At 46.9% G+C, this 27,284-nt stretch overlaps 2 protein-coding genes across 5 annotated transcripts in view; both read right to left on the bottom strand.

Annotated features, from left to right (window-relative positions):
- Window positions 1-5,006, bottom strand: part of FAM107A (family with sequence similarity 107 member A) — a 69,376-nt gene extending 64,370 nt beyond the window's left edge. For 2 of the 3 annotated variants that reach the window (XM_053378393.1, XM_053378395.1), the window contains exon 1: window positions 4,865-5,006. Coding sequence is in view for 1 of the 3 variants with exons in the window: in XM_053378390.1 (XP_053234365.1) it covers window positions 4,203-4,226 (24 nt within the window). In the remaining 2 variants the exon portion in view is untranslated. Of the gene's footprint in view, window positions 1-4,202; window positions 4,483-4,864 lie in introns of those variants that run through there. The other variant, XM_053378390.1, reaches the window with a different exon arrangement.
- Window positions 5,007-10,780: 5,774 nt separating this feature from the next.
- Window positions 10,781-27,284, bottom strand: part of FAM3D (FAM3 metabolism regulating signaling molecule D) — a 38,597-nt gene continuing 22,093 nt past the window's right edge. The window contains exons 3-10 of one of the 2 annotated variants that reach the window (XM_053378372.1): window positions 26,044-26,154; window positions 24,364-24,384; window positions 23,818-23,941; window positions 22,315-22,373; window positions 16,208-16,258; window positions 14,708-14,792; window positions 13,886-14,012; window positions 10,781-11,308 (exon numbers count right to left, since the gene is read on the bottom strand). In XM_053378372.1, the coding sequence (XP_053234347.1) occupies window positions 11,219-11,308; window positions 13,886-14,012; window positions 14,708-14,792; window positions 16,208-16,258; window positions 22,315-22,373; window positions 23,818-23,941; window positions 24,364-24,384; window positions 26,044-26,154 (668 nt within the window). In that variant the 3' untranslated portion in view covers window positions 10,781-11,218. Of the gene's footprint in view, window positions 11,309-13,885; window positions 14,013-14,707; window positions 14,793-16,207; window positions 16,259-22,314; window positions 22,374-23,817; window positions 23,942-24,363; window positions 24,385-26,043; window positions 26,417-27,284 lie in introns of those variants that run through there. The other variant, XM_053378370.1, reaches the window with a different exon arrangement.

Genomic DNA, 27,284 nt, shown 5'->3' with positions numbered 1-27,284 from the left:
CACAGCTTCCAGACATCTGGTCAGTGTGTCTGGGGCCGAGTCAGGATGGCCATCCATCAACAGATAGAGTTGGGTGTCATCGGCATACTGATGGCAACCCAGCCCAAAACTCCGGACAAGCTGGGCGAGGGGGCGCATAAAGATGTTGAAAAGCATTGGGGAGAGTATCGCACCCTGAGGTACTCCACACACCAAGGAGTGGCGCGATGACAATTCCCCCCTAAGCACCACCCTCTGTCCCCGACCAGAGAGAAACGAGCGCAGCCATTGAAGGACTGTGCCCTGGATCCCCACGTCGGCAAGGCGGTGGTCCAGAAGTTCATGATCGACCATGTCAAAAGCTGCTGACAGATCTAGAAGAATCAGCAGCCCCGACCCGCCTCGATCCAGCTGTCTACGAAGATCATCTGTTAGGGCAACCAGAGCTGTCTCGGTCCCATGACCAGCGCGGAAGCCAGACTGGAATGGATCCAGAGCCGATGTTTCATCCAGAAACCCACCAAGCTGTTCAGCAACCGCTCTCTCAATCACCTTACCCAGAAACGGAAGATTCGAAACCGGGCGGTAATTGGATAGATCTAAAGGATCTAATGATGTTTTCTTTAAGAGCGGGCGCACCACTGCCTCCTTCAGTTCCCCTGGGAATGTCCCCGTGCCAAGGGACAAATTGATGATATCCCCCAGGAGGGCCCGCACCTCGTCTGGACACGCTCTAATCAGCCAAGACGGGCACGGGTCAAGAGGACAGGTGGTGGGCTTTCCAGCTCGGAGGAGTCTGTCCACATCGGCTGGGGATATCCAGTCAAAGTGGTCCAATACTGGACCCGAGGACAGTCGAGGGGCCTCCAGTTCCTTTATTGTATCCAAATTGGCAGGGAGGTCATGGCGGAGCAACAAGACCTTCTCCGCAAAAAAGCTCGCAAATGCCTCACAGCCGTGTGTCAAATTGTTATTTAAATTTGGCTGTCCTTCAAGGGACGTTAAAGACCTGATTATACTAAATAATTGCGCCGGGCGAGAGCTAGCGGATGCAATGGAGGCCGAGAAGTAAGACTTCTTAGCAGCCTTCACCGCCAAGGTAAAGGTAAAGGGACCCCTGATCGTTAGGTCCAGTCGTGGCCGACTCTGGGGTTGCAGCGCTCATCTCGCTTTATTGGCCGAGGGAGCCAGTGTACAGCTTCTGGGTCATGAGGCCAGCATGACTAAGCCGCTTCTGGCAAACCAGAGCAGCGCATGGAAACGCCGTTTACCTTCCTGCCACAGCGGTACCTATTTATCTACTTGCACTTTGACGTGCTTTCGAACTGCTAGGTTGGCGGGAGCAGGGACCGAGCAACGGGAGCTCACCCCCTTGTGGGGATTCGAACCGCTGACCTTCTGATTGGCAAGTTCTAGGCTCTGTGGTTTAACCCACAGCACCACCTGGAAGTGGTGAGCAAATAGCAATACAGTACTCACTGGCGGACGAAGGTTGGGGCAGGGGGAGTGGTCCGCCCTGGGTGCCATGCCTTGGTGGGTTTTTTGACAAAATCCTCCCGGGGCAGATTGGCGTAGTGGCACTCATACCCCTGGCGCTGGCTGTCGGGGATGCACCCCCCCAGTGGGTGGCATTCGTACCCACCTGGTGGGCGGCGCTCGCATCCCCAGCTTCCAGTGCCTCACTCCGGGCGTATTTGTGCGATCGGCGGGCGGTGCTGGCACCCCCGGGATGATCAGCGCGCCGCAGATGGCACCCCCGGGAGGATCAGTGTACCCCCCTGGGTGGATTGCCCTGCCTCTGTGGGTGGTCGCCCTGCCCCCAGGTGTACATCATATTTGCCGCTCCGGGTGCCCCAGCGGCTTCCTCCACCACTGACAGTACTTAAAAAGAGAGAGGAAATAGCAAGGTCCTGTCCATTGGCTTGACCGGGACTAATTTGCTTGTTGCTCCACTGTTCCTGGAATTATCTCCATTAGCAGCTATTTCATCAGGCTGGGCAGAGAGAGTAGTGAGACTGGAAAAACCTCTCTTCCTGTGCTTGGCCAGTGCCAATGGCCAATTGGCTCTTCCTCTCCTGAAGTGCCTCCATCAGCGGCCAGGGAACCTGGCTGTCCCTTATTTCCCTTCCCATCACTTTCCCTCTTTTATCTTGTGTAACTGACACTATTTCTTCTTTCTTTCTTTCTTTCTTTCTTTCTTTCTTTCTTTCTTTCTTTCTTTCTTTTTGTCATAAAGATACGTACAAACTAACAGCCATGTAAACATTAGCAGAGCCATACACAGAACATATTCAGTATAGCTAATGTAGGCACTATTTTAAACTATGAGTGCATTAGCAGAAAAAGTAGTAATAATGAAATAATAAATCCAAATAATAATTGTAAGTGAGGGATGAGAGACCTGTGGCCCTCCAGCTGTGGTTGACTCCAACTCCCATCAGCCCAGTAAGCCAATGTTCAGGGATGATGGGAGTTGTAGTTCAACAGTGTCTGGCAAGCACAATGAAAGTAAACACACATTTCTATTTCAGGCAGTTGAGTTCAGTATTCCCCCCCCTGCCCGCCCTCCTGAAACTAATTCCCATTTGATTAAACTTAACCAAAAAGAATTCCATGAGACTAAAATTAATGGGAAACCATTTGTGAGTATGTTATTTAGGTGTTGTTGTTGTTTGTGTTTAAATGTGTTGCTGTTGTTGTTTGGATGAAAGTATTCATGGGAATACCCCTGGGACCATCTTTTAAATATGACCCCAATACTTGCAGCATTCCAGATTAGCCAATGAAGTCCTGCTCTCTTCGTTGGCTTTGTGAATCATAGAATCATGGCTCCCAGTACGTTTCCGAGCCCTAAACAGCCTCGGTCCAGTATAATAGGTTATTGTATTTTAGTGTTTTGTTGGAAGCCGCCCAGAGTGGCTGGGGAAACCCAGCCAGATGGGCAGGGTATAAATAATAAATTATTATTATTATTATTATCATAGAACTGTAGAGTTGGAAGGGACCACAAGGGTCTGCCCCCTGCAGTGCAGGAACTTTTGCCCAATGTGGGGTTTGAACCCATGGCCGTGAGATTAAGAGTCTCATGCTCTACTGACTGAACTATCACAGCTACTCCCCGCCCCCTGAAAGATGGATGTTTTATCTATCTGATTAATTGCAAGGGGTTGCCCATGTATTTTGGAACAGGTTATGGATGCAGAATATAAATTAGTGGTGGGTTCATACTTGATCATCCACACATCATTCCCTGTTACGGTATTAGTTGTTCTGTGATGCTTCCCCAATGTTGTACCACTATTGCCATCTGGAGGGCACTCTGTAGCGCAGCAATCGTGGGACAATAAATAAACTGGAACATCAACTGTGGTATGCAAAATTGCAGAACTTCAGAAGGAAGTTATGGAACGTGCACAAACTGGAAGCAAAGCAGTATATCTTCCCCAAATCTTTTGATGGCACAAGTAGCATTGAAAGCAGGATCACGTACAACTGCCCCGATCCCATCATGAGCACAAATAATCATGGATGTACAATAAAAACAATGTCCGGAGTGGTCCTAGGTGGAACCAGATTCCACAGAGTGGCTTCTTCTTAAGGCCGCGCTACATGTTACACTAACTGTGTACTGCTCACTTACAGTCTGGATAGCTCAATTGGTTAGAGCATGGCACTGACAATGCCAAGGTTTCAGGTTCGATCCCCATGTTGGTGCCCTTCCAACTCTATGATTCTATGAGCTGTGCCTTTTCTTTAAGTACATGTGTGGATCGGGGATGCTATCAGGACAGGACTGCAGCACCCAGGGAGGGGAACTTTATCCTGACCTCCTCCAACCATGATCCAGACAAAATCCCCCCTCCAGGACCAGATGTCTTGGGGGAAGGAATGCTCCCTTTGGTGCAAATGGGAGCTTTCACCCTAAGCTTCATAGTTGTGCTGTGTGGGGCAGGTGCAGGGAGGGATATTCATCTGGGTCACTGTTGCGGAGGAGAGGGAAGGGACAAACCTCTCCTCCTCATGAACCTGATGACAGCCACCTCCTTTGCAGCTGCAATTATTATTATTATTATTATTAACCCCTCTTCTGTGCAATCAAAGTAACACCCAGTTTGGCACTTAAGCCACCCCGATACATCCATCTCAGCTGGTTAATTCCAGTAATGGCTAGCTAGGCAGTGCCTTCTCATCCAAAGCGGAAACACATAGCGAAAAAGCATTACCTTTTTCCCATGAGCAGCTCCCATGATTTTAAGGACTTCAGTGCCGTTCCCTGCAGTGGTTTCGATTTAACTCTCCTGGCTTTGGCAATGCGTGTCAGAGAAAAGGCACAACACTGGCCCCTTTTAGAGAAACGGATCTTTCTTATTCTGCCCCGCTGTGCATGCCCCTATGTGCGGACAGACGCCTTCTGCACCATGCACTGGAGAAAGGGCTGGTGGCGTGCAACTCCTTGCACTCCCATTCTATTCGCCGAGTAAGAGGGGCAGAGGAGCATCGGGGACAGCAGGCTCTTCAAGGTGATGAGCAGAAGTTTTCCCTTGATGGCTTCCCCTGGCATGTAAAGAATTCATTCCCCCCTTCCCTCTCCCCCTAATATACCTAACGACTGCCAGGGGCTACACACAAAGGCAGCTTTCATGCTGTCCGTGCCCAGCTTCTAAGCAGAGTCCCTTCTTGTGGTGCTGGGGGGAAAGCCTGTAGAAGATTAGAGTAATCAGACTTGACACAGCAAGATGTCACAGAACGCAGAGCCAAGCTGAGAAAGAATTCAACCTGCGCAGCACAGCTGGGCCTCAGCACTCTGAGCTCCTTCCTTGCCTAGAGGTTTTGTGTCACCCGGTCTTCTTCTCTTCCTCTATCCGTATCCCCACGGCCTTCTTACCTCAATGAAGCTTTGGTGAGAGAGCTTTGGGAAAGGAGCACACGGAGACCCGCTTCTGGAGGAACAAGGTGGCGGGTTCCTGCTGGGATCAAGCCTTCTGCGCCACTGAGATCAGGAACAGCCAGGCGGTCCCTGAACTCTCTCCCCATCCCGCACCCCCCAAATTCTTGCTGCTGCCCACAGAGAAGAAGCTTAAACCATGACGTTGCATAACGTGAAGGCAGCAAGCCATAACCAGGGAGCAAATCAGCCCTGAGCGGACAGGCACAGCCCTCTACTTAATGTGGTTCCGTGCTGTTTCAATGGGACAGTCCTATGCATTGTCTTTGGTACAGCTAACACAGTGCTTTGACTTGACCCCAGAAGGCGCACTCCATTGTCCTCAAGACGGACAGAGGCCAACAGTGCCTATCATTCCCAGCTGCTGTGGCTAATGGTCAGAAAGGATGGGAGGAACCTCATTGGCTACCCCTAATCTATTTTTTTGAATGCTAGTTTTAAAAACATGTATATCTGAACTTCAAGGGACGCGGGTGGTGCTGTGGGTTAAACCACAGAGCCTAGGACTTCCCAGTCAGAAGGTTGGCGGTTCGAGTCCCCGCTATGGGGTGAGCTCCCATTGCTCAGTCCCTGCTCCTGCCAACCTAGCAGTTCAAAAGCATGTCAAAGTGCAAGTAGATAAATAGGTACCGCTCCGGCAGGAAGGTAAATGGTGTTTCCGTGCGTTGCTCTGCTTTGCCAGAAGGGGCTTAGTCATGCTGGCCACATGACGCGGAAGCTGTACCACATGACGCGGAAGCTGTACCACATGACGCGGAAGCTGTTATTGGCTCCCTCGGCCAATAAAGCGAGATGAGCGCCGCAACCCCAGAGTCGGCCACGACTGGACCTAGTGGTCAGGGGTCCCTTTACCTATATCTGAATTTCATGGTACAGAAGGAGCACCAAAGGTGGATTAATTGCAATTTTGCAGAAACAACGATGCCAAAATCAGGGAGCCAAGAACAGCACCGAAAAAAACATTATCGGTTACATACAATGAAAGCCTGCCAGAATAAAATGGTCTTTAGCAACTGAGGGAATAGGCTGATGGTAATTCATGGGGCAAAGGGATTCCATAACTCAGGTGCAGCCACAGGAAGCGCTTTTCTCTTGTCCCAATCAAAACAAGAGGCCCAGCAAATGGCCTCCCCTTCAGAAGTAGGCTGCGTGTTATTGAAGGAGGCAGTGAAACTAAAACCACACTATAGAGGATCCAAAGAAACTTGGAGACTGTAGTTTACTCCTCACAGGGCTTCAATTCCCCAAACTCTTTTGAATGAGCTTCTGTTCTTTAGCCTTCTGTCTTGGGCAAGAAGGCTAGTGACTTTTTTTAATTTTTAAGAGAAGTTTCTATTCACCAATGACAGGGCCTAACATTTTTTCTGCTCCTATTCCTTTATAAAGGAAAGATTTCCACCTGCTGGTTAGAAGATAAAACTGTGTCGTCGTTGAACGATTGCCACCACAGCGTAGTAGAATTCTTTTTATCTTCGGTGCGGAGGATAGGAATATTTGTCACAGAGCATTCAATCCAGTTCCAAGTCGCTTTAGTTATTTCCACAGAAGCAGTCTATGGCTGTGAGGCAGAAGTAGGTGTACAGCCGGAGCTTTGTTTGATGCTGCTGTCTCAAGGAAAACTCGCAGAAATGAACACCTGCAATAGCTCAAACCTTTGCCAAAATATATTTCAGGCGCACCCACGTCAACAAACACGAGGAATAGGTCTACCTTGTCAGCAAAAGGCACAAACGGAACTGGAGTGGGATTCAATGTAGCACCAAGTGGGGTATATGTGTGAGGACTGCACAGTGGGGCTTCCCCCTTCTTTTCCTCCTGTACCCCCATGTTCCCCCCAAACAGTCCTGAGGTTTCCGTCAACATCCCAGAGCAAATGTAGAAGGCTGCCAGTGCGGGGTTGGGGCAGGGAAATTCCTGTTGCACACAAGGCCTCATTTTGTGCTCATAGCAACTTAGTTTATTTATTTTTTTAAATGATATTTATTCAAAATTTCATGGATACATAAACACGAAAAAAGAAACAAGAAAAACAGAAAAATACAACAAAAAATGAAACAAAAAGAAAAAACCAAAAAAAGAAAAAAATACAAATCTCAAATTACAACTTTTCATTTGCTTATTTCTTGAACCTCCTCACACCTCCCTTTTTGTATTCTGATTTAATTCGTTATTCCAGCAAATTCTTCCCATATTTCTCAATTTTAATTTAAAATAATTAATCTTAACAATCTATCTTATTTGTTAATTCAACATATCCTTTCCATCTTTTAATATAATCTGTTATTCAATTTACCTTAATCTCTTTAACCTTTTCTTATCTTAAAAATCTTAAGATTTCAAAATTTAAATCATATTCATACATATCTCCTTAACTCATTTTGTACTAAAGCCAATTTAGTTCCTTTCCAACATATTCCCTAATATTTCATTAATATTGCACTAATTCCAAAATTAAAAAGAAATTTTCCTTGATATTTCTAAATTTTTATCCAACGTCCCTTCTTCCTGGTTTCGGGTTATGTCAGTCCTTTCTGTCCATTACATCCAGTCCATCAATCTGGTGTTCTTATGTCCGAGGCCCTTAAGTCTCTTCTAGGCCCCTTCTGCAGATTTTCTTGATCTTGTTTGTGCTTACGCACTTCTTTGTCTATTGTTGGTTTCTTGAGGAGTGGGCCTCTGGAGGATTCCATCCGGTAATAGTTTCCATTTTCCTTTGTCAAACTGGCCCATTCCCCCCACTCCCACTCCCCGTCATCATCTTTGTAATCCAAAAAATATTTATCCAAAAGATAATTGTCCTCCTGTTTCATGGTCCCCCTAGAGTTAGGAGATCCTTGACTTCAAACACTTCCAAACACTCTCCAAGTTCAATCTTCCAACACAATAGCTTTTGTTCCTGCAGGACTTTGAATCTCTCCATTTGTGTTGTTGGAGGAGTAATCACAGCCTCTTCCTTCCTCATCTGCCCTTGGACTTGCCTTGTCAAACCAGATTCCTGAATTGGTCGCTGTATAACTTCTTTATCCTTATTTCCTGTTAAATCAAGTTCACTGGATATAGCATTCATCAAGTCCAACTTTTCATGCATCAAGTTCATTTTCTCATGCAGCTGCTCCAGCAAAGTATTAGGGCAGACACCAAACCTTCCTTCCAACACATTTCTGTTCAAGGTCAAACGGCTGGTCCCACGATCCCAATCTCGCAGCTGTAGAGTCTCCAAGTAAACTGCAACAACAAACTGACAGGCTCCCTCTAGGGGACATAATTTCTATTTGTATCCATTTTTAAAATGTATCCAACAAAGGAGATTACTTTCGATTTCAAATACTTTCAATTTTCAGATACTTTGTTTCTTTAAAATACAGAAATGCAGAAAGTAGCGTTGAAGTTAATTTATTTCTCTTTTTTTGACTATCTGTCAAAATGCTCCACTTTCAATCAATGGATGTCTCAAACAATTTCTGTCCCGACACCCCGTCCCCAGGTTTGGGACGAAGGAAACTTAAATTCCTTTACTCTCCTCCTGCAGGATTAAACAGTCAAGTCCCCCCCCCTTTTCTCCTGCTTCCAAGGGGGTTTTATTGGTTGTGGATGCAGGAAATTTCCAACTTTAAAGCAATTTTCCAGGCTATTAGGTTGCAAGGTCTTTGCTTCAGTCTATATACAAAAAGCGGAAGGCGGACTTCCTGTTTAAACCTTCCCGCTTCGTGCCTAATTCCCAAATTTTGCAGATTTCTTGATCCAATTCTCCGTTTTTACTCACGGGTACTTGATTTAGAGTCCAAATGTCATCAGGAAAAAGTCAGCGCTCTCCGGCGATGGCTGTGCGGCTTCCCTCCATGGAAATAGCGATCGGTTCGCAGCACTGCGCTGCTCACCCCACTTCACTCCGGAGCCCCGGAAAGGGGTTTCCTCGTGAGTAGGGGAGGCACTTTTGGTGCTCTGCCGAACCCCACGTTCCCAGGCTTCTCCGCCTGGGATTTCTAGCGGGTCCCCGCCTTCGCCGCGGCGGGAAGACCCAATTTCCACAGAGCCCGTTCCTCCAGTCGGAGGAACTCCGCCATTCGTCTTTGGCGCTAACCCGGAAGTTCCCATAGCAACTTAGTTTAATCCCACCCCTGGTTTCAAACCTATTCTCGCTGTCATTGCTGGATCCAATTTTCAAAGGTCTTTGGGGGTAAGATGCTCCCATTTCTCCCCTGCCTCCCGTTGGAGTGCCAGCAATTCTTCCTCTTCCTTATTTTTTGCTTTATTTATTTCATAAAATGTATTGACCACTTGATATACTTTTTTAGGTCTTCAAAGCGGTTGCTATGATGGCCACTGCCTATTTGCTCGACTCAGCATCACTGCCAGAGGCAGAAGCCAAAGGATGCACAGGCTATTCTTCCTTGTCCTTGCCTAAAATTATAAAAAGGACTTACTTTTGTTGTTAAGCAACAACCCAAAAATTGGAGTGATTTAACCGTATAAGGAAAGAACTACATGAAGACTGAAGACACACATACCATACAGAGAGCTCAGTCTTCTCAGATCCCCATTTTTATATAATATCTGGCAATATGGCCTATCAGGGAACCAAATGCTGATAAGACAGCCTTCTCCCTTCCCTGCTCACTTACCCACACAGTATTGTATCTAATACAAGTCTTACCTTCAGAGTAGATTCACTGAGATTAATAGACCCAAATTAATCATGTACATTAATTTCATTGGGCCTGCTTTGAGTGGGACTCACATTGGACACAACCCAGTATCACTGAGGCTTTGCTGGTTGTGCTGCCATTGGAGGCTGCCTGGTTGGCGCTGACCCATGGCAGGGCCCTTTCGGTGGTGACTCCCCGGTTGTGGAATGCCCTCGCTAGTGAGGTACACCTGTTTTCATCACTATTAACTTGAATTTGAAACTCCTGTTTGCTCAGGAGTTGGGTGTCTGAAGAACACTCTTCCTGGCAACTTGGGTGGAAGTATGTCTTTAATCACAACTGCTTTTAGAATGTTTTAAATTGTAATTTGTGTGTGTTTTAATATTGTTTCAAAACATTTTCCTTAAAAAAAAAGATTGTGTATCTGTTGCTGTCCTGGGCTCATTGTGGAGAAACAGTGGGATATTCAATAAATAAAAAATAAATAAATCACTGCCTCCTCCCCTGGCTTTGAAACAAAGGAACCTATGCCCAGGGGGCTGTGGTGGAAGATGCGTGACCATGCCGTTGTGTGTGGGGTGTGTGTGCTTTGTTTCTGAGCCAAAGAAATGACAGCAGCAGCAACAGCAACAGCGACTGGCAGGGCAAAAGCTCCATGTCTGAGGGAGCCCTCAGCCAAGTGCCTTTTAAGGCTCACCTGGCTGCGGGCTGTGGCAGCAGCAGTCGCACTTGGCTCCTTGGTGGGCAGCTGCCAATTCCATATCCCACACTGCCCCTGGTGTTGTGCTGCTTTGGGGCACTATGGGAAAACAAAATGGCCGCCACCTGACACTGACTGGATTAGCCGTTTTAAAAGGGGGGGCTAGGGACAGGCTTTAGTGAGAAGCCCTGCCAGGGAGTTAAGGGCCCTGGCAGCTGCCCATGGGTGCTGTTTTCTGGCGCCATGCATTGAGAGACCTATCCAACTTTTGATTTGCTGCAATGGTAGAGGTAGATAGGGCTGAAATATGTCCAAGTTTTGAATTTGCAAAACGTCTGGGGAAAGCCGGATGTATGGCAAGTAGGGTGGTTCTTTTTTCAATGCTTTAAAGATCCAAAAAAGCCCCAAAACTTTATTTTTTGGGGGGAGATGTCCCCCCCCCAAAAAAGTTCAACAGCTGCACCCCCCCAATAAAAAAAACTCAACAACTTTGCCAGGATTTTCACTCTAGAGGTAGAACTTAATATCAAAACAGGCCTCACAGCATATCCACAGTGCAGAGGACTCTCTCTCTCTAAATATACATACTTGTGTGTAAATATTATGTGGGTCTTCAGTTCAAACAACTCTTCTAAAGCTGTTTGCTGTTGCTGTTTGAGGGTCCTGGCTTCCCACCTGTTTCCAAAGGCATTACATAAACCGATTGCTGAATACCTTTCACAGATCCACTTCTTCACCTCTGTAGAATCTATTATTAATACAACACAACAGTGCACTGAAATCCTGCTGGCCCTGTGCTGAAATGAAGGATGGCAGAGAGCACTCTGTGTTCAAAACCTCACAGGGCAGAGGGTTGAGTCTGTTCAAATTGGTTCCACCATATCTGAGGCAAAGTGAAAAGTCTGTCAGCTGGGGGCCACCGGTAGCTGTTCTGAATTTAGCTCATTGTCATTCCATCTTCTTAGGTACACAGCCCTCCATTTCCAGAAGCTCAGGCCAGCCGTCATACTTGTTTGTCTCCTTATCATTTTTTAGGTGCTGTGGAAAGTAAAATGGAGAGAGACCGTCAACTATATGCAATGAGTTTGGTGCATAAGAATTCCCCTTTACGCTTTTTGCATATGATTGTCAACTGCTGGAGAGCTGCACATATGGCTGTGCCTTATACTGAATCGAACCATTGGTCCCTCAACCTCCATACAGTGGTACCTTGGTTTACGAACTTAATCCGTTCCAGAAGTCTGTTCTTAAACCAAAGCGTTCTTAAACCAAGGCGTGCTTTCCCATAGCAGCGGGGGACTCAATTTACAAATGGAACACACTCAACAGGAAGTGGAACATGTTCTGCTTCCATGGCAAAGTTCATAAACCAAAACACCTACTTCCGGGTTTGCAGCGTTCTTAATCCAAGTTGTTCGTAAACTAAGCTGTTCTTAAACCAAGGTACTACTGTGTTTCATTTCTATTCTCACTTCCCCATTCCGGCTTCCCAAAAAGATCCTTTAACTGGAGATGTTGAGGGTTAAACCTGGGACTTTCAGGGCACTTCCAAGCTGCTGTTTGTGCAATTTAACATTAATCTAGGAATATGGGAAATAGAACCTGCCAAAGAGAGGTGCGAAGTTGTGTAGGTTCTGTGCAATAGACTTGTGTTCTCGACTGTCACTTGCAGTGACCCAACCCCATCCTCCCCAGCCTGCTCCAAACTACTGCCTGAGGCAGTCTGCCCAACTGCCCAAGTGTTCATACTGTCAAGGAAGCTTATCCTTATGTATTGCCAAAACCCGTATCCCTGTAATTTCCACCCTAACTTAAGAGAAAGGGAGTAGCATTTGGCCACCATTCTCCCTGTAGGCTCCATCCTTCATGTCCACTATATTTTTCCTTGCATCACAAGTTGACTTGTGACTAAGTATAGGCAAATCAGCCAGTCTGGGTTTCTCTCAGTTTCTTGTTTCTCCAAACTCAAATTCAGTCCTTCACATCTCTGCATCAATTTGTGATTATTATCATGATTTAAAAGAAATCCTCATGAAATTTCACCAGCATTTAGTGCTAATTTCTCTTAATAAAAACATTTTTTGGTATGTAGTCTCAATATATATATATATATATCTGATTGCCCAGAATATGATGCATCTTTGTATGTTATTTTCACAAACATTTTTATGCACCCTTTCCCTGAAATAAATGCATTTCTGTAGGCTTTTTCTTTTTTCTTTTAATGGAGAGCTGTAATGCAAAATTCGGAGAAAGGCAAATTTTGAAGGATAGCTGTGATTCAGTTTACATATAGGTTCGAGAAGTGCAAATTAGTTAGTTTCTCATAAAAATGCAAACAAAATCAAATTTCTGCCCTATCCCTACTCACCGTATCCTAGAACAGTTTTTAACCGTGCCAGGATACGGTGAGGATGACATATGGCAGAACAGGAATGAAGACTAAATACTTGCATTATTAGCAGAGTGTGCACATGCAGAATGATTTGCCCATTTGAGTGTGTGGAATATGGAGGAGGATGGTTCAGAACACCCTCTGCTTCAGAATAAATGGCTGCCATGCTACTTGTCCAAAATGCAGCACCTCAGAGGGGCATCAATGAGAAGGTGCCAAATGGCCGCATCTCTCTCACTAGGTTTTCTCTTGAGCAGCTGCTGACCCAATCTGCTCTGCAAATAGCACATGTTCAGATTGGTGCAGTGGATGTGCAGGAGGTTATAATGACCACTGCAGTGGTACCTTGGTTCTCAAATGCCTTGGTACTCAAACAACCTGGTACCCAAACACTGCAAACCTGGAAGTAAATGTTCTGGTTTGCGAACGTTTTTTGGAAGCCGAATGTGCTCCGTTTTGAGTGTTACGCTTCCGATTTGAGTGTTACGCTGTCTGTTTTTGCTATTTATTTTGCATTTTTGTATTTTGTGGCTCTTTCTGTTTTGTTTTTGTGACTGTGTGGAAGAACCCGGTTCAGCTACTGATTGATTGATTGATTGATTGATTGACTGCAGTACATGGTTTATTGCTTTTATTTTATGGATCAATGGTCTCGTTAGATAGTAAAATTCATGTTAAATGGCTGTTTTGGGGGTTGTTTTTAAAAGTCTGGAACGGATTAATCCGTTTTGCATTACTTTCTATGGGAAAGCGCGCCTTGGTTTTGGAACGCTTTGGTTCTCATCTCATAGCTGTGCATCTGTTGCTTAGGGACAAGTGTACTGATTAGGACTGCGCACTGGGATTTGGCCGAGGCCAGAGCCAAATGGGGCATTTTTGGAGGAACTCAAGAACTGGACGAGCCAGGGAAAGACAGCCCCAGATTGGGTTGGATGGGCCAGAGTGATCTGCTGCTGTCAGGGGGCGGGGCATCAGGCAGGAAGGAGAGGCAGGCATCCTATGGGGAAACACGTGACCACCAGGAGAAGGAAGGAGCTCGCTTCCTGTACGATGCAGGTTGCTTCCCTGCAGAGAAGCCACTTGCAAAGGAGCAGGATTGCCGTGAGAGAAGGAAGGTTCACAAATGTCTGCTTAATAAACCAATCCCTAAAAGCTAAATATACAAGCAGTATAATCACAGGTGCCTTTTCGGATTGCAGCCGCTGTTCACAAGAAGGTACCTGCTCAAAGGGGCTTTTGTTTTTGAGCCCCTTCCCTCCAAGAAACACCCAGTTGTCTCGAAACCCCAGCTTGGTAGCGTGGCTGCTTCCCAGTTCAGCAAACAACTTCCGTGCTTCATCGTTCAGCCTGGAGAGACGGGGAATATTTATTCATTTGTTATACCTTGCATTCCCTTTAAAATTCCAAAGAGGTGTAAAGGTAAAGGGACCCCTGACCATTAGGTCCAGTCGTGACCGACTCTGGGGTTGCGGCGCTCATCTCGCTTTATTGGCCGAGGGAGCCGGCGTACAGCTTCCGGGTCATGTGGCCAGCATGCCTAAGCCGCTTCTGGAGAACCAGAGCAGCGCATGGAAACGCCGTTTACCTTCACGCCGGAGCGGTACCTATTTATCTACTTGAACTTTGACGTGCTTTCGAACTGCTAGGTTGGCAGGAGCTGGGACCGAACAACGGGAGCTCACCCCGTCACGGGGATTCGAACCGCCGACCTTCTGATGGGCAAGTCCTAGGCTCTGTGGTTTAACCCACAGCGCCACCCGCGTCCCTATCCAAAGAGGTGTACAAAGCTTAAAACACCTAAGACTTTTTTTGGGACAAAATAAGAATGGTGGGAGGAAAGCAGCAGCAAAATGACGGATCCAGGTGAGATGAAGAGTTACAGGCCAGTGATTTTCTGAGGCCATTGAATGGCCAGCAGGTGTGGATGTGCAGGGAGATTTGGAAACCGGGATCTCTCAGTTGAAGAGGTCGGCTGGCAGTATAGCAAGTTATACACCAAAGACCTCAGAAATCCAAGCCACACACTTCGGTAGTTCACTCACTTTGTTGCTGGGTCATCGTAGGAAGCTACGAGAACGATGGTACCTGCACTAATTGCTTTCAGGAAATCCAAGAGATGCTTGACATCTAACAGGGAAATCAAAGAGAAATTGTGAGGCTTGCTCTTTTCTTATCCTGCCATCTAGTGGTCTCTCAAGATACATGCAGAACAAGGAGACAACATTGAATAGGTAACGCCAACAAGGACTGCACATATATATGGTGCTTTCTGAGGTGATTCAGTACACACACACACACACACACACACACACACACACACACACAACACACACACACTCCAGAACCTACTGCAGATTAAGAAAGAGAGAACACTATTTTTCAGAGGTTCTTAAAGAAAAGTAAGTCCCACATAGAATCATTATCATTACCACATTTATACCCCACATTACGCCCAAGGAGCTCAAACTGGGCTCCATGGTTTTCCTTGCTGCCCCATTTAATGACTCCAACAACCCTGTAAGGTTGGTTGGGATGAGAGACCTGCAACTGGCCCATGGCTGAGTGGAGATATGAACTTGTGTCTCCTCAGTCCTAGTCCTACATTCTAACCACTATACCATGCTGCCTCCCAAACTTTAACAATTATATATATATGTGTGTGTGTGTGTGTGTGTGTGTGTGTGTGTGTGTATGTGTGTGTTATATACCATATGTCATGCAAAAAGGGTCCCTATGCTATGCTTTGGGTCACATCAGCTGCCTGAAAGGAAAAGAAAACCTGAAAAAACGGTACAGTGGTACCTCGGGTTATAGACGCTTCAGGTTACAGACGCTTCAGGTTACAGACTCCACTAACCCAGAAATAGTACCTCAGGTTAAGAACTTTGCTTCAGGATGAGAACAGAAATCGTGCGGTGGTGGTGTGGTAGTAGTGAGAGGCCCCATTAGCTAAAGTGGTACCTCAGGTTAAGAACAGTTTCAGGTTAAGAATGGACCTCCAGAACAAATTAAGTTCTTAACCTGAGGTACCACTGTATCTCCATCTTAAAGAATCCTCTCTGCTTGATGGCAACAGATATAAAGGCCTTAAGTTGGCCAGGAATGCCATGTTCCAGTGGGACCCAGGTGTCTTTCAAGTTTGGTAGTTTCAGTGCAGAGAAGGCTAGGTTTTGCTTCCATGGATTCATCAGTCAATATGCACATTTTTTTGTATGTTATTTTCACAAGCACCTGCTCTTTACACCCTAGCATACGTGCGCTGCACATTGGTTGGCTGAAGGACCACAGTGCAGAATCCTCAGCAGTGCAAATTTGGAAGAATGGCTGTGTTTCGTTGCGCATATTATTCCAAAAAGTGCAAACGAGGAAGCTTCACCTCTGAACGCAAACAGAACCTAATTTCTTCCCTTTTCCTATGAGAAAGACACAAATTCTTTCTTTCAGCTCTTTCACCCACTCAGAGCTGATCCATTCTTTCTGCCGGTTGGCACTCTGCAGTCAATATAGTCAACTCTGTGGTTGTCACTCTGTGCTTGACCTACCTCCAGAATACATGTCAAAGGCAGCTGTCTTGAGAAGATGTCCACTGCTTCCTAGATATTGGAATGGAAAAAACAGCTTTAAGGTAGCATGCTTATATACAGACATGTTGTTCTTCAGATATATTAGAGAAGTGGAATAAATAATAAAATGTTCCCTGGTTTCAATTAATTATTGCGCTTTAAAAAGAGAGAGAGATTTCTGAAACACAAACTTTTAATCTGGATTATCCTAGTATGCAGAAAACATCTAATCCAACCTGCTTCTTGATGCAAGAAAGCTACAGCAACTGTGTGTCTCACATTGATGTTGGACTACATCATCCCTGGCCTCTGGCCCCTCTAGCTAGGGCTGATGGGAGTTGTAGTCCAACAACATCTGGGGACCCAAGGTTGGGAAGGGCTGAACTAGAGCATCGCCAGCGGACGGCTGTCCAGTCTCCGATGGAAGACTTCCACATCTTGAACTCAGAAGCGGCTCACCTGACAGAGCAGAGCCCTAATACTAGCTGCCTGGCAGGTGTGTCACTACTGTTTACCAGAAAGGAGAGAGGTGAGGAGGCAGAGAAATTGGTACAATGCAGATACACCGGCTGAGGCAATCCAGAACATCCACCAGTGGAACCACCCAGCATTGGCTTCACTGCTTCACCCTCTCCCTCCCGGTAAGCAGTTGAGACACATCTGCCAGGAAGCAAGCGCCGTAGTTCTTAAGCTCCACCAGGTGAGCCTTTTCTGACCTCGAGAGCTCAGAGCCCCCACTGCTCAAAGGTAACACGCACCACTGTTTGAACTGCTCTTAGCATTAGACGTTCCTCTTAACGTTCACTTTACCACTTCGGCTGTCACAGCTTTGCCCAAAGAATCCAGGAAACAATGGTTTGCTAAGAGTGCTGAGAACCATAGCTCTGGGTAAACAAAGTGCTCCCAGGATTCTTTGGGGGTCGCCATGCACGGTTTGCACGCAGCCAATGTCAGCGTGGCAATCTTCAAAGACACTGCTTTACTGTGCTCTCATCCTCCCCTCTTCCCTGTGATATGGGCTATTTTGCAACCTCAAAGCACCAAACAAAGGACCTTCTGTCTCCAGTCCAATCTTCAAGAGCAAATAGTGTTTTATTTTTTAAGTTTACTGGCTGCTTGACAGGAGGCTTTGACCTTTCTTCGACTGACTACTTGGTGTTTCGTCTTTGTTGCTGTTGTTGCACGGCTTTAACATACTGTTTGTTTGATGCGATATTGAGACACTGTTGTGTTGCTTTATTAAACTGTCAAGAGGACTTGTTGACCTATAATGCATTAAATGGCTCAGGACCGCAATATCTCAAGGACCACCTCTTTCCATATGAACCTACCTGGACCCTGAGATTGTCTTCTGAGGCCCTCCTTCGTGTGCCTCCTCCTTGAGAGGTCCAGAGAGTGGCAGCACAAGAACGGGCCTTCTCTGCAGTGGCTCCCTGTCTGTGGAATGCTCTCCCCAGGGAAGTTCACCTGGCACCTTCATTATATACCTTTAGGCGCCAGGCAAAAACATTCCTCTTCAACCAGGCCTTGGTTGATTTGATTGACATCCCATGCCCTTCTAAAATGTGTTTAGTAAAAGGTAAAGGGACCCCTGACCATTAGGTTATGTTGTGACTGACTCTGGGGTTGCGGCACTCATCTCACTATATTGACCGAGGGAGCTGGCGTACAACTTCTGGGTCATGTGGCCAGCATGACTAAGCCTCTTCTGGTGAACCAGAGCAGCGCACGGAAACGCTGTTTAGCTTCCTGCCGGAGTGGTACCTATTTTTCTACTTGCACTTTGAGGTGCTTTCGAACTGCTAGGTTGGCAGGAGCTGGGACCAAACAACGGGAGCTCACCCCGTTGCGGGGATTTGAACCGCCGACCTTCTGATTGGCAAGTCCTAGGCTCTGTGGTTTAACCCACAGCGCCACCCGCGTCCCACCAAAATGTGTTTAGGGGGGAGTTATTGGGTTGTTGTTTTTATTTTGATCATGTGCTTTGAGGTTTTATATTCTATGATCCACCCTCAGACCTGCAGGTATAGGGCAGTATATAAATTCAATTACGCTAATCATCATCATCATCACCATCACCATCCTCAATGCTGCATATCAATAAATAAATGAAACTCATGCATGAGATGACTCTCCTGTTAGCCTCTATAACAGGGTTGGGGAAACCTCTGGCCCATGGCCAGACTTAGAATAATAGAATCATAGAAGCACAGAGTTTGAACGGACTCTAAGAGTAATCTAGTCCAACCCCGGGCAATGCAGGGGGTCTGTATGTGGATCAAACTCATGACCTTAGCGCAATCAGCACCATGCTCTAACCAGCTGAGCTAGGCAGCTTGGCCCACCATGCCTCCCCATTTGGCCCACCGGGCCTTTCCCCCTAAATCATACCCACCCACCCCACAACTGATATAGTATGTGGGGTTCAGGCCTGGGGCAGGTACAAATATGACTATGAAGGAATAGTCAGGAGCTTAACATCCTGCAAAGGGACGTGGGTGGCGCTGTGGGTAAAACCTCAGTGCCTAGGACTTGCCGATCATATGGTCGGCGGTTTGAATCCCCGCGGCGGGGTGAGCTCCCGTTGTTCGGTCCCAGCTCCTGCCCACCTAGCAGTTCGAAAGCACCCCTAAGTGCAAGTAGATAAATAGGTACCGCTTTATAGTGGGAAGGTAAACGGCGTTTCCGTGTGCTGCGTGATGCTGGCTCGCCAGAGCAGCGATGTCACGCTGGCCACGTGACCCGGAAGTGTCTCCGGACAGCGCTGGCTCCCGACCTCTTAAGTGAGATGAGTGCACAACCCTAGAGTTGGACACGACTGGCCCGCACGGGCAGGGGTACCTTTACTTTACCTTTACCTTTAACATCCTGCAAGTCTCCCCATTGTTTTAGCAACGGTTTCAGTGCAAACTGCTTGGTGCTCCAGGAGCAGGGAAGCCTCTCGCGCTGCAGTTCCCAAGCGCCTGGAAAGTGTTGCGCAATGAATTTTGACATGTGGGCGAGGCAATCCACCAGTCCGGTGATTGACAGATGGGTTGTGCCACCCACCTCTCAAGGTTGCCCAAGGGCCTGCAGGATGCAGGATAGTATATACCTGCTTGACCACTTCGATCTGCAGAACCGGTACCGTTAAACACATCACCTAATGCCCCCTTTGCATTTGTAAGAAATCCATCTCTGAGGGCACATCACCCACACTTTAGAACTCCGTGCCTGTGGACATCAGGCAAGTGCCATTGCTGTATTCTTTCTGGTGCCTGTTTAAAACATTTTTGTTCAGGCAAGTGACATGTGTTTTATTTCTTTTTAGCGACCGTTGGTTTTAACCATCTTTTGAACGCTTTAAATCCTGTTTTTAAACTGGACTTTCATTGATAATTCCCCCATGTTTTCTTTTATATTACTGTAAACCATTCAGAGGGCTCCCCTTCCAAGACCATCAAGCAGCATGCATGTTTTGTCTAATAAATAAATACAGTAAGGATCTGGCCCACAGGGCAGGGCAGAGTTCCCCTGCTCTATCCTCTCAGCAGGAGGACTGCCCCGGGGGTTCTTGACTTCCCAGAAGCAGCCATTGTTAACCAGGTTCAAGGGGAGCTGTCTACTGAGACTCAATACAGTGGTACCTCGGGTTACAGACACTTCAGGTTACAGGCACTTCAGGTTACAGACTCCGCTCACCCAGAAATAGTACCTCAGGTTAAGAACTTTGCTTCAGGATGAGAACAGAAATCGTGCTCTGGTGGCATGGCAGCAGCAGGAGGCCCCATTAGCTAAAGTGGTACCTCAGGTTAAGAACACTTTCAGGTTAAGAACGGACCTCCAGAATGAATTAAGTTCTTAACCAGAAGTACCACTGTAAATGGATGAACAGGAAAGAAGTCATTATAAACCAGGACAACCCAAGGTCCAAAAACAATGGTCTAAAAAACATTCCCCTTTACATTAACAACATTTGCAGTTGCCTCTCGTGGCCTGCCTGCTGCTTTCTTTGTGCAAAGTACACAATGCCAAGTAACACACAGAAGGGTGTTTGTGTTAGCTGCAGCTCACCGAACACGTTTTCCTTCAGACCTGAACGGTGCCCACTTCCCATTGCGCCTGCCAGATGCCATACCATTTTCTCAAGGTCAAAGCACTTATCTTTAAATTTTATGAGAAGAAGGGATCGGCTCAGTTTTATTGCAGAATAAAGGAGAGGCATGCTTCCATCCGTGTTCCAATGCTCGACTTCCACATCAGCCTAGACTGGAAAAGGGTGTGTGGAGTGGAGCGTCATTGTGGACCACCCGGATGGAACACAAACCATTCACTCCAAAGTGAAATAGTTTGGACTGATTTATTTTAATTTTTTGCTCCAGGAACTGAGAACTGCAAACAAGAAGAGTTGGCTAGACTGGAGCTTCTTGAAAACCGTTTTCGCACTGAGCCGCCAGACACCAAAAACATTGTTCACCTTCTGGATACCAAACCCCACCCTATCCCAGCATCAGTTAACTGTTTGGCAGCTGAGGATGCAGAGATCCCCAGGTACAGTTACGGACTTCCCCCTACTGCATGTGCCTGCAGATCAAGCTAAAGTAACATTCAATATATTCAGCTTTTAAAATATGTGTTCTACCCCTCCCCTCAAAAAAATGTGTAAAGGAGGGTTCTTCTGAAAAGATGCAAAATGTCATTAAAAATAATAATATTGGCATGCTTTGGGCTAGAGGACAGGGCTTCCATATCAGAAAGCCAGTGGCATAGCATGGGTTGTCAGCACCCGCGGCAGGCAAGCTGCTGCCGCAGTGCCCTCTCCCCCGGAGCCAAGCGGGGCTGTGCTGTGCTGCCTGCCCACACGGGGGGAACCCACCGAGCCACTGTGGGCCTTAAAATCCTCCCAGTACCTACTGAGAGGAGCAGTGGGCCGGGCTACACTGGGGTTAGGCGTTTGCCCACCTCCCTCTGTCTGGGCCCACTCATTGTGGGCCTGTGCTGCTCTGCTGCCTTCGCCGGGCCAGGGCAGGGATCTCTGTGGGGGGGGGGGGAGCCGAGTTGCACCCCCTCAGAATTTGGTGCCCGGGGCCCCTGCCCCTCCTGGTCCCTGCCATACTATGCCACTGCATGCCTTTTAGATGGGCTGAATCCCTGGGAAATGCCCTGTTTCCTAATTAAGCCTGGACCGCCACAGTTGGTGGATGACGAGTCATTAGTAAACACCCTTGCTTTACAGCAGGAATAACGTGCTGGTGGCCCTTTAGATAACACCGGACTAGAACTCCCATCATCCCTGGTTGTTGGCTGTGCTGGTTGGGACCAACGGGAGTTGGAATCCGGCAGCGCGAGAATGGGGACATCTAAAGGGTTAGAACCTGCTGCTTTTTGCAGACAGGAAACAGACTTGGTCCTCTTATGACGCTCTAAGAGAGCCAATGACAATGTCAAGGTTTCCAGCTACATGGTGGCTCTGATGTGGAGGCACATTCAAGCAGGCAATGGTTTGAGAGGTGGTACAGCCCTACAAGGACAGTGCTGTGTGCCATTGCTAAACAGGTCTAGTCTGTAGGATCTGAATGTGCTTTGCACCACTTTAACACTTATGGATTCCATCAAAGAATCTGGAGAATTGCAATTGTGTGGAGTGCTTAGCATCCTCTGTTAAAGATCCCTACCACTCCTCTCCCTGCAAAACTACGATTTCCACTTCTGAAGTTAACAGGTATCCCAGAGAGACACCTGAGTTCCTGATACAGCAGGAAGTGTCAGGTCACATCGACACCAGGAAGTTGAAGCACTCTTCTGCCACTTTAACAGTCCTGGTTTCCCCCCAAAGAACCCTGGGAAGGGTCGTTTGTTAAGGGTGCTGGAAATTGTTAGGCGACCCGCCTCACAGAGCTGCATATCCCAGCACCCTTAACAAACTACAACTCCCAGGATTCCATGGGGGGAAGCTGGAACTGTTAAAGTGGTATAAGAGCACTTTAAATGCACGGTGCGGATGTGACCTTCGTGCAGGCAGTCACTGCAAAAGGAAACATTAAAAAGGAACCCAAAGAACAGGGGGAACTGCGTGAACAGTTGACCCCTGAAAAACAACAACTCACCATTGACAAGCGCAATGTTTAAACCCCGACCAACGTTATTTTTTATGCTGCTTAACACCCTGTAAAAGAAGAAGAAGAGGAAGAAAGGGAGGGGGAATTAGGCACATAGGGCTATACAGAAAGTCCTGCAGGGTTGCATACTCAAGGGGGCAGTAGATGGTTGATGGAGAGCCCTGGGTGGGAGACCGGGAAATGTCAGTCATCCAGGATGAGAGGCTGGGAGGAGAAAGGAAATATCCCAGGTGAGCTCCTCCCTTCTGTGGGTGGCAAGGCCTAAGAACCACCCTTAAAAGAGGACTCCACCTTCTGTTTGTTCTACCTGTATTTTTTGTAGCTCTTATCTTTTTGCAGTATGGGAAACTTTAATAAAAATCTTATTACTGGAAGAAAAGCTCTGCTGGGTCAGGTAGGTTTGCCATATTTTGAAAAGTGAAAATGCAGAGACAAAAGTTATTGCACTGTGTGTGTGTGTGGCAAAGTTGTTGAGCTTATGACTGCCGTATTCCGGCTATGCCCAGGAAATTCCGGGTGTATGGCAACCCAAGGCCAGGCCAAAGGACCATCTGGCTCAGCATCCTGCTCTCACAGTGTCCAGTGCCCATTAAAAAACCACCTGGGATTCCCATCAACTGGCATTCAGACGCATAAGAGTCATTTTGGACTCTCAGCTGTCCATGGAGGCGCAGGTTAATTCTGTGTCCAGGGCAGCTGTCTACCAGCTCCACCTGGTATGCAGGCTGAGACCCTACCTGCCCGCGGACTGTCTTGCCAGAGTGGTGCATGCTCTGGTTATCTCCCGCATGGACTACTGCAATGCGCTCTATGTGGGGTACCTTTGAAGGTCACCCGGAAACTGCAATTAATCCAGAATACGGCAGCTAGACTGGTGACTGGGAGTGGCCACTGGGACCACATAACACTAGTCCTGAGAGATCTGCATTGGCTCCCAGTACATTTCCGAGCACAATTCAAAGTGTTGGTGCTGACCTTTAAAGCCCTAAACAGCCTCGGTCCTGTATACCTGAAGGAGAGTCTCCAACCCCATCGTTCAGCCCGGACACTGAGATCTAGCGCTGAGGGCCTTCTGGTGGTTCCCTCATTGCGAGAAGTGAGGTTATAGGGAACCAGACAGAGGGCCTTCTCAGTAGTGGCGCCCGCCCTGTGGAACGCCCTCCCTTCAGAAGTGAAGGAAATAAGCAGCTATCTTATCTTTAAAAGACATCTGAAGGCAGCCGTGTTTAGGGAAGTTTTTAATATTTAATGCTGTATTGTTTTTAACACTCGATTGGGAGCTGCCCAGAGTGGCTGGGGGAAACTCAGCCAGATGTGCGGGGTATAAATAAATTATTATTATTATTATTATTATTATTATTATTATTATTATTATTCTGCCTCTCGTGGTGAGAGCAGAAGATAGCCTTCTCTTCCATGAATTTGCCCCACCCTCTTTTAAAGCCACCCAGGCCAGCACAGGCTACTTCATGAAACATGGACAGAACTTACTTAACATTGTCGAAGCACATGGAAGGTCCGACCACATTGGCTGCGCCGCTAGTGATTCTGAAGGCGAAACTATGGCTGGGGCAGGGTCTTTGGTTGCCGCATTTATGCCGGACAATGTGCTTCTCTGACAAGGAAAAAGAAAATCCAACCTGCAGTTTGCATCACAGCACTAATATCATTTTTTTAAAAAAACAACAACTATTTTTTATGTGCGTATTTAGCAGAGGAAAGGAAGGAGTGAGGAGATTACTAGAAACAAATAAAAAGGAAGAATACTAATAGTCAGGTGGAAAACACCATTAGTTCACATTGCAGACAGAGTAACTATGAGTGAATGCATCTGGAGTTAAACATATACGTAAATTAATGTAAGTCCTCAATGTCCAGCTAGGCATCCACATGAAGTTGACATCTATATGGTTATGTACTCTGCTGTACGTAGTCTTGAGACAGTTGTATATATTCACCCTTCACCCTGAGTTCCAGAGAACTGTTAATAAATATCAGGTTATACAACGGAGTTGAACACAAAGGCAGTGTACTCACTGGTCGGCTTCACTCCGCTACCTGCAGAGATGGCAAGGAAACAAAAGCAGAAGGAAAAGTCTTGGTTGTTTCATGCAGATATTTATACAAGGTAGCAACAAATGTGTGACGAGGACAGAAAAGGCCCCCCCCCAAGTCTTTCTCGCTGGTTTCCTTGAACACTCAAGTGTACTCATCATGAATTTGGCACAATAATGCTCCTGCCGTTGCTGGCTTAGCCTTGTTCTAGGAGGAGACTCTTGAGAGTCCCATGGACTGCAAGAAGATCAAACCTATCCATTCTTAAGGAAATCAGCCCTGAGTGCTCACTGGAAGGACAGATCCTGAAGCCGAGGCTCCTATACTTTGGCCACCTCATGAGAAGAGAAAACTCCCTGGAAAAGACCCTGATGTTGGGAAAGATGGAGGGCACAAGGAGAAGGGGACGACAGAGGACGAGATGGTTGGACAGTGTTATTGAAGCTACTAACATGAGTTTGACCAAACTGTGGGAGGCAGTGGAAGACAGGAGTGCCTGGCGTGCTCTGGTCCATGGGGTCACAAAGAGTCGGACACGACTAAACGACTAAACAACAACAAAAGGCCAGGTGTGGGGAAATTTTGGTCCTTGGGGTGTTCTGAACTACAACTCCCATCAGCCCCAGCAAGCATGGCCAATGGCCAGGGATGATGGGAAGTTTAGTTCAGTAATATTTGGAGGCCCAAATGTCCCCCACATCTGTTCTTGGCCCTTACACACAATCCTCTGGGGAATTATCGTATGGAAGACACACTGAAATGGATGGGACCAGGGGAAGAGCTGCAACCGGCCCCATGCATTTTAGCTAGGACCTGGTAGGACCGGGGTGGCGCATCCCGTTTCGCCACCTGAGGTGAGATGGGAAGGTGCTGCCCCACTGCCACCCCCCTTATCGGGGTCATATGGTGGTGCTTGCAAAAGTAATGACGATGTCAGCGGGTTCTGGCGAGATCTCGCAGAGTGTGTGAGATCTTGTGAGATTTCAGTGAGAGCTCAGCAGAAACGGCAGCTGCCCCAGCCTTACCTCATGGACAAGCCTGCTTTGTGTAGGACAGGGAAATATACTTGGAGTCGAGAGTGGATTTCATGCTCTTTATTCAGCTCATAGTGGTGAGGAGGAATGGAAGTTCCCCCAGAATATCTGCTTTATATACATTATTTACACAATGGGCCCCATGTGATTGGCTAATTCTGGGATTCTCCTGTAGGCCAATCAGGTTGCGGATTCACTTCCACCTGGAGCTGGATTGGGTGGCTCCTGTAGACCAATCAGACTGCTGCCTTCTGGATCCTATTGTTCTAGGACCAATCAGACTGCTGCATTTTGGATCCTATTCAACTCAGTACGTAACAGACAGCTTCCACCAATCCAGTACTCTGGCTGGGGCTGCTGGGAAGATGCCCCCAAAGACAAAAATCCCACCTGAATTCTGCTTTGTGGCTGTCAAAGGAGACCATATAAGTGGATCCTTTGGGTTGTGACCTGGCAACCCCACAGAGCTATCAGGTGAGGATCTTGGGCCTGCTTCTAATTTTGGGTGTGTGGGAAGCTGCAAGAGAGATCCTTGCCCTCTGGCTGCTCTCTCAGGTGTAAAGGAAGGAAAGCTCAGCGGGAGGAGAGAGGGGGAAAAGTTCTCTGGTTACAATCACAACTTACTCACCCAGCCAGCTCCTCAGGCTGATGGATTTCATGCCAGTGTGATTGAAATAGGTGTTGACAAAAAACCAAGTTGTTGCCAAGGTGAACAGCACGGCCAGGATTCGCAGCAAACCTGAGTCAGAAGGGAGACGGGGGGTCAGGTGAAAGGTAGGAGCAGAGCAGGTGGACAGGCTGCTGGCGGCAAGGCAGAAGAATGAGGCCGGGCGCATTCCTGAGCAAACAAGCAAAGAGCCCAACCCCAAGTCTGCAAATCAGTCCAGCTTTAAAAGCTGGATGACAGCGCAAGTCTTCATAAGATGGTAGTCATTCAGAAGGCATCGCCTACTGGACCAGCTAGTTCCCACTCTCCGGGTGGGTCTCAAAAGTTGAGACAATGAACTAAATCAAGGAGCCACCACTCACAATGAAGAGCTTGCTGGGGCACATTCCTCTTGCAGAGGAGGTTTGATTTAACGAAGGATTTATATTTGTCCATTGTGAAATCGTAAAGGGCCCTAACTAGGCAAGAAGTCACACTTCATCTGCAGCTACAGAGGCAAGAATGTTATTTGCTCAAAAACAGAAAGAAGAAGAAATCCCGACGAAAGAAGGAATGGTTACAAAAACTTTTGGAATATGCAGAAATGGCGAAACTTACCGGAAAAATAAGAAATCAAGATAACTTTTTTTAAAAAAAATAAAAGAATGGAAATGGTTTATTCAATATTTACAAACAAATTGTAAACAGATAAGAACGTTGGCAGGATTACTGTAATAACCTGCAGGTTTATAAGCGTATATATCTAAAAATGAAGAAGTGATTAAGTTAAGTTAATTTGGAATATGCAGAAAATATATTAAAAAAATAAATTTAAGGAATCGTAGAAAGAGGGGGAAGGAAGCCAAGTTTTGAGATCTTAAAATGATTATTGAAATGCATAAAATTGGAAATCATAAATACAAATTAAAAAAGAAGAAGTGATACTTTGTCCACAAGGGCACCATCAATAATAATAATAATAATTTATTCCCCACCCATCTGACTGGGTTGCCCCAGCCACTCTGGGCTTCCAACATAATATAAAACCTAAACACTATGCACAATGGGCATTTAGATCCACCACAACGCCCAGACGATGGTTTGATGGAGATTTGAAGTTTGTAGTAATGGATGGAGCGCTGACCTCTTTGGAGAGCGAAATGGTGCCTTGGCTATAAAGGCTGCATTTTCTAGAGGGTGGTGGGTTTTTTTCCCCCCTGGCC

Source organism: Podarcis raffonei, chromosome 2 (assembly GCF_027172205.1).
Source record: "Podarcis raffonei isolate rPodRaf1 chromosome 2, rPodRaf1.pri, whole genome shotgun sequence".
Lineage (NCBI taxonomy): Eukaryota > Metazoa > Chordata > Lepidosauria > Squamata > Lacertidae > Podarcis > Podarcis raffonei.
Note: the sequence above shows the minus strand (reverse complement) of the source record. Positions and strands in the feature narration are given on the sequence as shown.